The sequence below is a fragment of the Diospyros lotus genome, chromosome 9 (assembly GCF_014633365.1).
Source record: "Diospyros lotus cultivar Yz01 chromosome 9, ASM1463336v1, whole genome shotgun sequence".
Classification (NCBI taxonomy): Eukaryota; Viridiplantae; Streptophyta; class Magnoliopsida; order Ericales; family Ebenaceae; genus Diospyros; species Diospyros lotus.
The window spans coordinates 34,203,520-34,213,593 of NC_068346.1; the positions used below are offsets into that span (position 1 = coordinate 34,203,520).

Below are 10,074 nucleotides of genomic sequence, written 5' to 3' on the forward strand. Positions count from 1 at the left end.
CTTTTGATGAAAGAACACTTACTGGGCACTGTAGAAGTGTTCATGCTGGTTAAATTGCCTACTTTCTAGATAAGTCAGTTTCGAAACAGCCATCTTGATACTGCACCTGGTTAGAGCATGGAACAGGTGCTCCTATGATCACTTTATTTTCTCATGACATGCTTCCTGTGATTTGGGGTAAATCACACAAAGATCATTAAACTTTGGTATATTTTTCATTTTGATTACTAAACTTTAATTCTTTGTAATGTGATCATGAAAGTTTAAAAAAATTTATAATGTGGTCGCATATAAGATTTTCAAGTCACCCTATAACCGGAGTGGGGGACGTGGCGGTGATGTGACAAACAATAAAAATATTCTTTGACATGTGGCATGTTTTGATTTGTTGTCATTGCATAATAACTTTTATTGTTTGCCACATAAGCGTCACATCACCCACTTCGGCTCTAGAATGACCTGAAAATCTTATATTTGATCATATTGTAAAATTTTTTAAACTTTTATGATCACATTACAAAGAATTAAAGTTTAGTGATCAAAATAAAAAACACACCAAAATTGGAATTAAAGTTTAGTGATCAAAATAAAAAACACACCAAAATTTAGTGATCTTTAGGGTGATTTACCCTAGTGATTTGATTATTGTTTGGCTTTCAACTACATAATGCTTCACGCACTTGCTCTTTCACTTGCATAAGAATAATAGATTTTGGAGTAAATGCATTACTCTGGGACTAACCCTCTTCTTTTAGCATAATGGTCGTACCTTCATCACTTCTTAAACGGCATTCCAAGCCATGAAGGAGAGAAGATATCTATTTTTGTCAATGAAATTATTAGGAAGACTTGAGACTTCTACTGTATTATGTTCAGGATAATGGATTAATCAGCCCACTTATGGCTGATGAGCCTCATCATGTCGACATTACATATATATATATATGTGTGTGTGTGTGTGTGTGTGTCATAATCTAATCTTATATATATTTAAATTGTGAATGCATGATAAGTGGTAAAACTTAGATTTAAGTTTTAAATGTGTAAAGCACCAACTGCTAGAGGGAAGAGAAGGGTGGTTTTAGTAAGGTCTTGAGGTGACAAGATCTTGATAGGATTAGTATAGTGATAAATGGCCATGGAACCTTTAAAGAGTGATGAGAACAACCCTCCCCCAAGTTGCAAATCTGCTGCTATTTGCATAAAATTCCCAACAAGATGTGACGCGTGGCGGTAGCGTTGTCGCCATGTGTTCGTGGCTATTGGCCGCAGCTAGCAAATTTGACTTCATTGAGAGCCGAGGAACATGCAATTGGGGCGCAATAATAAAGGTGTCTAAACTAAATCGATGGCTTTGGTAAGACCCATTGATCCCCTTCCATTGTGTGCTTGCAATTAAGAGAAAAAAGAAAGAAAACATTCTGATAATGGAATCAATACGAAAGGAATAGATAGGAATTCAATGGTGAGAAGTCTGAGCACAATCAAATGATGTGGACTTTGGGAAAGATGCTTCTACCTTAGCTTAGCTTGTTACATTTTTCTAATCAAATAGGTTTCACATCCTTTTGACACATAAATGAAATGACATAAATTTATATACAAAATTTAAGAACAACCATGTAATTTAATTTTATTGGGTTCACCAATCCGCATAAAAATCTAACAAAATCTTTTTGTAAAATAGTGTTCCTAAGTGTGACTCGATCCCAAAATATTCAAAAAGATATCTTATCGTTTGTTGAGAAAAGAAAAAATAAAAATAATCTCGGTGTCTATAGATATCATAGATTTTTTTTTGTTTGTTTATAAATTTCCTCTCTTTTGTGTCTAGAATTGTTAAAGCTCTTCAAGTAAATGACACAAAAATGGAGTATAATTTATAGGTTATAATTGAAGAACATATTGTGGGGGGGGGGGGGGGGGGGGGGGGTGGAGATCAAATCTGGCCTTTTGATTGTCGAAACATTACTGTACTGTACTGGTCAAATCCAAAACCCCACCAAGAGAAAAGGACTTGCAAGAAAGTTTGTCCAATCTCATCGACGATTCGTCGCATTGTTTAGCCCAACTTTTGGTAGTAAAATAAGTCCAATTGATGGGTTGTTTCAAAAGAACAAAAAGAAAAAGGAAAGGCCATCAAATAATACCGGAAATGTTATTTAAATCCTTGATTGTGATATTTTTTTTTATAATAATATTTATTTATTGATATAATATATTTCGTTTTATATTAATGTAAATATATCATACATTAATATATAATAATAATAAGATTTGTAACTAAACAAACTGTGCATTGGAATGTGTGGGATCATGAAAGGTCCACATCGCAAAGGATGGACTCTCCATTAATGTGGAAACCATTGAATAATAAAGACTGGTTTTTGTTGGTAATCCAGTGGAAGAAGTAGAAAAATGAAGAATCATATATGATGGTGCTTTTAAGCATCCTCACTTGCAAATGGGGTAGATAGGCCATAATTAGGATGATCGCACTACATAACTTTTTAAATTCAAATTATTTAAAATAAAATATATCTATTAATAATTAAGTATTACCCTTAACACAATAATTAAGAAAAATAGGGTTAAGGTTACTCAAAGAAAAGAGGTTTACCTTTTAGAAGAATTCCTCTCATGCATGTGTCCCTAATTATGATTGTTGATGGGATGTCTAAGGCCGCTCACATTCAACTAGTTGAGGTGCGGTTGTTGATGAAGAATAGATTTTGTTTGTTAATGAAAAAATTGATATGGATATTTCTTCGCTTGGGAAATTGGCCTTCCCTATTGACGAGGGAGATGTGGATGAAATAGAGATAGATGTAGATGATAAGGGTAAGAGAGATTGTGTAGAGAACTACGATAAGACAGATAGTTTTAGCTTGGGATATGTGCTTGTGAAATCCAAGTCCTCGCTAAAGAATAAGAAGAGGAAGAAAAAGAATATTTTAGAGAGAGCAAAGAAGGGTAGCGGTTCAGTTATTACTGATCTAGCTTGAAGATTTTTTTGTTTAAATCTATATTAATTTTGTGTTATTTTGTATCTTTTATTGTGATTTGCTTTTGTTTCTTTTGTGGTTGCTCAAGGAATGTCTAGTGTAAATTATAGATGTTTTGCTATTTTTCTTATTAATATTTTTTTTACTTTTAGAAAAAAACACACATACACACAATTATTAATATTACCCGTATTATAATTGTCATAGTTGAGCCATATATTGAGCATAGCTATGGTTGATTTGATTGTTTGTAGGAAAGTGGATGCATGTACAACCATCAAGCACCGTAAATTATTTAGAGCCTTTGTCTTCGAAATTAAGGTTGGGTAAAGCAGTTAAAAAATAAACTAAAGTTGCAAAGCATTCATTCAGTGAATGGTAGATCCACTAGCATAAAGAGATCTTAATGGTGCATGAACTCTTTTTTGCACCACTGAAACTGAAGTAGAAAACGAAGAAAATGATAAAATATTAGATATGTAACCCATCTAAGGACAGTTTGAATCAGAAGAGAGAGAGAGAGAGGAGAGAGATTTCATGGCAGGGAAATGTCAACATAAAGGCTTCAGGGGTGGCCATTCAAGCCTGTGTGAGGGTACCTCTTTCAGTCACATAAAAAAGAAGTTAAATATATAAAGGGAAAGGAAAACCAATTAGGGTGGTTAAACACAAAGTGGAATCCATAAGAAAGTCCAAATCCACACTGTGCATGGGGGGGCCTTTCTATCATCAGCATATTATCATCTTTCATCCCCACCTCCCCTTCCACTCACCCCCCATGTCTCATTGCTGTAGATAGTATTTTGTTGCCTTCTATTCACAGTTCACACACACTTTGCTTCATTGTCACAAATGAATTGGTAATTAATGTAATGTTGCCATTCATTGCACTGCATGCTCCATTAAACTAATATATGTATGGAGTTAGTTACCCATGTCTCAAAGTTTAACTTGGCATATATTTTAAACATTTTGGGAATAGTTGTGTTTTGCAGTTCAATTTAATACACAAAACATGCAATTGGATCATTGGTTCTTTCTTTCTTTTTATGGTCTTGAGATACAATTACCTTGACTAATTATGGAGAAGTTGCCAAGTATAAAGTACATTGTGCAAGGGATAGAAATTGAATTTGAGACTTAACCATTTCAAGATTTCTATATAGTCTTTAATTTGCATTGAAAAGAAGACATCCTTTCCTTTTCAAATAATTGGACAAAGATGTTGATGACAAGAGACAAAAACTTCCTTTCCTTTTCACTCCTACAGTACTACCTAGCCCATGTGTTTGGGTGGGCATATCATATCATATCATCAATGTCTTCTATATCATCTCCAGATTGGAAAAAGTTCTGGGTGGGGTTTATACTGAATTTTCAAATTTTTATTGGGGTGTAGTAAATTTCTAGTGTTTTTAATAAATTTAACATTTATTTAGCCTAATTACAAGCTTACTCACCTCACACAAAATTTGAAGATTAAGTATAAGATCAGCTATTCTTTTCAAAATTAATAAATAAAGGCATCTTAATCAAATATATCGAGTTGGGTTGCACTAACTTTGTCGATAAGTCCATGCCTAATCTAACTTGATTCTTTTTCTTGCAGATTCTCACATCATTAATTAGTTAGTATTTATGACATCGCTTATAGATTTAATTATAAAAAGACACATCATCATACAAAATATTAGTATTCGAGGGGGGATTGAAGTATTCTACTTCTTGGAAATTTGAAAGGATTGAAGCTATGAGTGAAAATCAAGTTACAATGCTTTGGAAGTTTGGAAGGATTGAAGCTATGGGTGAAAATCAAGTTACAATGCTTGAAGGTGCAAGATTGATTGCCCACAGTAGAGATAATAATGTTAGGAGAAAGTAGTAATTGGCAGTGTCAGTGGCAGCTTGATCTCCCTGAAAAGAGGATGGACAAATGGTACCAAAAAGTTTAGGGTTTAATAGTAACATTTAATATTTATTTAAACCAATTAAATATTATCTCCCAAATACCACAGGGACAATCCATTGATCTAAAGATGAAAATTAATGAAAATAATTAATGCTTCCTTCAAGAAGAATCATAATTAATTAATGAGACAGTATCAGAATCATAGTATTTTGTAAAAAATAATAATTTCTTTTTATATAATCCCCCTAAACTAATCAAAACTGATTAGCTTGACCAGCAAAAAGTAAACTCTAATTAAGCTATTTGACCAAGCTGCTTCACACACACATACGTATATGTATACTAGGGCTCATACATATATATATATATATATATATATTAAATTGGCAAAAGCTGGTGTGAAAACAAATGATGCTATAATGCTGATGAAGAATGTTGTGGGATTGAGGAGAGTGTGAAAAGCATAAGAAGCATGAAGTTGTCTCCCATATAATTTTGTTTTTTATTTTCATTTTATTTTTTAAAACATAGTCATACACCAAACAAGGCACTAAATTAACAAGTATAGCTAAAACCTCCTCCCCCCGGGCAGCATTAATCCTGTTCACACTTGACAATTTTTTTTTAATTATATATAAAAGGGTAGATCAAGGATCAAAAGATTCTTAATCATTGTTATTAAAATCTAGATTTTACTCGTATAATTTTACGATTTTATGTTTCGAAAACCCTCAAACGATTCAAATTCCAGGTAAAATCTTATTTGAGATAAAATCCTATAAAATCCTGATTTTATGTGTATAATTTTACAATTTTACACTTCAGAGACCCCAAACGATTTTACGCTTCAAGTATAAATTACAATTTAAATTTAATGGAGAATATTGGAATCATTCTCTAAAGAATTTTAAGTTATATTTTGTCTCTAAATTGCCTATACCAACATGTTAGTTTTGAATTATATTTTGGAAGCATTATCTTTTGAGTTATAATAAGAAATAATCAGGTTATTAAATGATATTAATTTATTTTTTATAAAATTATATTATTATAAACATATATTTATAAAAATTAAAGGGTATTTTTAATTATCTCAAAAATCTTATGATTTTAGAATCTGATTTTATGAACTCTTTTTCGATCTCGCTTAAAATTCCGATTTTAACTACCTTATTCTTAATTAAACATGATCTTGCTCTAACCTACATCTCATTTATCTGAGTTAAGTATTATGGTTAGCGATAACTTTTAAAATTTACAAAGGACACATGATTGTGAGACATACGAAGAACCCTATTAATAAGATATCATTTGTCAGCTCACTCTCTAAACCTAATAGATAATAACAAAAACTAACACAAACTTCAATAAAAAACAACATTAAAATTAAGAGTCTTGAAGACAAAACCTCCCCCTAACACCAACATTTCAGATGATATGAATGCGTATTGCATGTTGTAATATGTTCTTAATTTTAAGGATGCCATGTCACTTACTATATGTTTATAGAATATTTTATATTCAATGACATGCAATTTAATTGAGACTGTGTTCTTTAAGCATGCACTAGTTTGACTTAAAAATACTGTAACCAAATAAGGGTTAAGTGTTTGCATAGTTTACATGCCATTTTAGTATAAATATGTCTTTGTTTTAGTAGCTAACTGTTCAATTGTTCGTCTACTTTAATGATAAATGTCTTGGAAGATAGATAATGATTTGTTTGATGTTACAATAATTAACTTGCTGTCAACACTCGAGGAATTTAGAGAAGATTACATCCTTAGATCTATCATCAATGTGACATCTTATCAACTATTACATATATATTGCACCTTTTTTAAGGGATAAATATGAAAACTCTATAATTAAAGAATTAAAAAGATGAATTAGGGGATAGGAGATGTTTATGCCACCCAATTTCACAAATTTAGTGGGTGTCTATTTTTAATTGATTTAATAAATATTAAATATTAAAATTTAATTAAGTTTGAGACTTTCCGATGTTGGGACAGTAAACAGTAGACATGCCTCGGCCTTGGGATTCCGGCTTCATTTCACCTCCCAAGAAAATGTCATAGAGATTGAGGGTCCACCAAATTAATTCTAAGTTTGATATTATAAAAATAGGAAAAGTAATAAATGTTGTATTGTTTGTATATATACTTATTAATTTGATTGCTTTCTTCCTTTCGAGTTACACTCAAAAGAGTTGGATGAGCCTGCAATGCCAAATCCCATATTCAGCCATCAGTAGTTACCAAACCAACCTTGCTTTGCTATATATGTGTTACGAATGAAGAACCAATTGATCCCTAGCTAGCCAGCTAGAGTGAGCAATTAATTAATTAATCAATGCAGCAAGCTTCATCCCTCTCCTCCCAATGTTACTTGTGGACCCCACACAAGTGCCCATAAATAAGGAGGAGAGCCTTGTGGGTGTGGAGCAACAGACTCTATGCATGTTGTTAATGTGTGTGAGAAGTCTATCATATATGGGGCAGTACTAGCTAGCTAATTCTTCAACACTTTCTCCAATTCTCCATCTTTTAACTTGAATTTAACCTCATAGATAGATAGCTAGCTAGCTAAGCTAGTTGTGTGGATCGACAGAGACATCATCATGGTGTGCCAACGAGAGGAGGAGAAGGAGGAGCTGATGTTGGTGGAAAAGGTGTGCGAAATCTACGAGAAAATCTGCAGCCTTGAGAGCCTGAAACCCTCGAAAGATGTCAACTCCCTCTTCACGCAGCTGGTCTTCACCTGCATGCCCCCGAGCTCCATTGACGTCTCCAAGCTCCCCAAGAGTGTCCAGGAGATGCGCTCCAACCTCATCTCCCTCTGTGGCAAGGCCGAGGCCCTTCTCGAAACCCACTTCTCCACCATCCTCGCCTCCTTCGACAACCCGCTGCACCACCTCTCCATCTTCCCCTACTTCTCCAACTACATCAAGCTCAGCCTCCTCGAGTTCTCCATCCTCGCCCAGCACTGCTACTCCGGCCAGCTCCCCGCCCGCGCCGCCTTCGTGGGCTCCGGGCCCCTGCCGCTAACCTCCATTATCCTCGCCACCAACCACCTCACCTCCACCACTTTCCACAACTACGACATCGACCCTCTGGCCAACTCCATGGCCGAGCGCCTCGTCTCTTCCGACCCTGATCTCTCCAAACGCATGTTTTTCCACACGAGAGACATAATGGATGTGGCCTGCGAGCTTCAGGAGTATGAGGTGGTGTTCTTAGCGGCTTTGGTGGGGATGGACAAGGAGGAGAAGAAAAGGGTGATAGCTCACTTGGGGAAGTTCATGGCGCCGGGGGCCACCTTGATGCTGAGAAGCGCGCATGGGGCTCGCGGGTTTCTGTACCCGGTGGTGGATCCGAGTGATCTTTTGGGGTTTGAGGTTCTTTCCGTCTTCCATCCCACTGATGAGGTGATCAATTCGGTGGTGATAGCCAGGAAGTTGATTACCATTCCTCTGCAACTGGGGCTGCCCTGCAAGTGTTCGGATGAGAAGATCCAAGGCTTCTGTCCACTGAACCATCGACTCAACATGATTGAGGAATTGGCTGTGGAGGAACATCACTCTTGAAACTGAAACATCGAATCTCTCTCATTTTCTGCTCTCTCTCTCTCTCTCTTGTCTTTTTCTTTCCCATTTTCCTAGCTATCAAACAGCTGGTGATGCAGCACTCTTCCGGAAATTGGATCCATTAATGATTGGTTTGACCGATGATATATACTTCTATCCTGAAGTGTTTTAACTGTTTCTTTTTTCCCCTTTTTCGCAGTGTATTTCCCTTTCTTGTCTTTTATGTGGTAATTTTGAGCTGAAATAAGTGAGACCCTTTATAAGGAATAAAATTACCATTCAACTTGTGATCCAAATTTTCCTATGTATTAGTTAGCTGAATGAATTAATTAATTTATGGACATGCAGCTATACATGGGCGCATATATATGGTACATTTCTTGCATTGGTTACCCTTGTTGCTAACTTTGGTAGGCCTCTCTTTCAACCCTCAAATATCTGGCCTTATTAAACTTCAAATCTTGCATATTGATTTAATTAGATCCTCAGATCTTATCTCAAAGTTGAAATTTGTTATCTTCACTTCATCAATCCATGGAAGAAATGATGGCAATTCAAGTACTTTATAATAATTTTATTTACTTAAATATGCGAGAATATATTATAAGCTCAATTTTATATCTATAAAACTTTAAGATAAATTCAGTTTGGATGTTAGTTCTATATTGTGGAATTTTTTTATTGCGTTCAGCTTATTTTACTAGTTTGGATTGTTGGTTTTGCTATTTCCCTTGGATTTTTTGGTTTACAGTCACAAGGCTGCTTTGTTCCAATGTTTATACTAATATATATATAAAAAAAAAGCTTAAATTATTTTATCCCCCAATCTTCATATACAATAATTTATTAGGATTTCAATATACCCATTTCAGTAAATGGAGAAATCAATTAGCTTAAAAAACCCACTATTAATGTAGCCTCGACAGGTTTTGATGCACAAACAATTGATTTAGCTGATAATATGCCCTTAATTTGTCATCTTCTCCTTTACAACTGTTCAATATTTTGGTTGACCTTAACGAGGTCAATCGTCTTGTGGCCTCCGTGGTCTTGTTTTGAGTTTAACCAAGTCAATATAAGTTTACTATTCACATTTTTTTTTTTTTTCTGCTTTCTTAAGTGTACGTGTTACTTATTTAGCTGATATCATACCCTATCATCTACTTTCGACTCATCTCATGTTTTGTTTGTATATGAAACAATAAGCACTTATGTAACCCTCGGGGCATAGCCAAGTGGCAAAAGAACAGACTAAAAACTTGTCTAAGAGCTCTCAGTGTGGATTCGATTTTTGAGAAAAACAAAATATTTCCTTCTGAGGGAGAATCTTGGGAGTGACTTTAGTGGTGCTAAGACCTACTACCCTCGTCACTTGAACACATCCCTCAATTTACCTCCTTAATATAATTCTAAGGACATGGTGATTGAAGATACCAATAATAGGGCGTAATCCAAATAAGCACTTGTGTATACACGGACACATCATTCTAGTAACCTTGTCTATAAATTAACTGCCCTCTTGGGCACTTGTGCAAGCTCACTTGGCTACTAGTGGAAATGGAGACTCATGT

The 10,074-nt window shown here is 34.8% G+C and overlaps 1 protein-coding gene across 1 annotated transcript; it reads left to right on the forward strand.

Moving 5' to 3' along the window:
- The first annotated feature begins 7,336 nt into the window (after window positions 1-7,336).
- Window positions 7,337-8,799, forward strand: LOC127809745 (nicotianamine synthase-like). Its single transcript, XM_052348775.1, has one exon. The coding sequence runs from the start codon at window positions 7,538-7,540 to the stop codon at window positions 8,501-8,503; it is 966 nt and encodes a 321-aa protein (XP_052204735.1). The 5' UTR covers window positions 7,337-7,537; the 3' UTR covers window positions 8,504-8,799.
- The last annotated feature ends 1,275 nt before the right edge of the window (window positions 8,800-10,074 follow it).

Bases quoted from the DNA above. Each gene is read 5' to 3' on its own strand.
- LOC127809745 (XM_052348775.1), top strand. From the start codon at position 7,538: ATGGTGTGCCAACGAGAGGAGGAGAAGGAGGAGCTGATGTTGGTGGAA.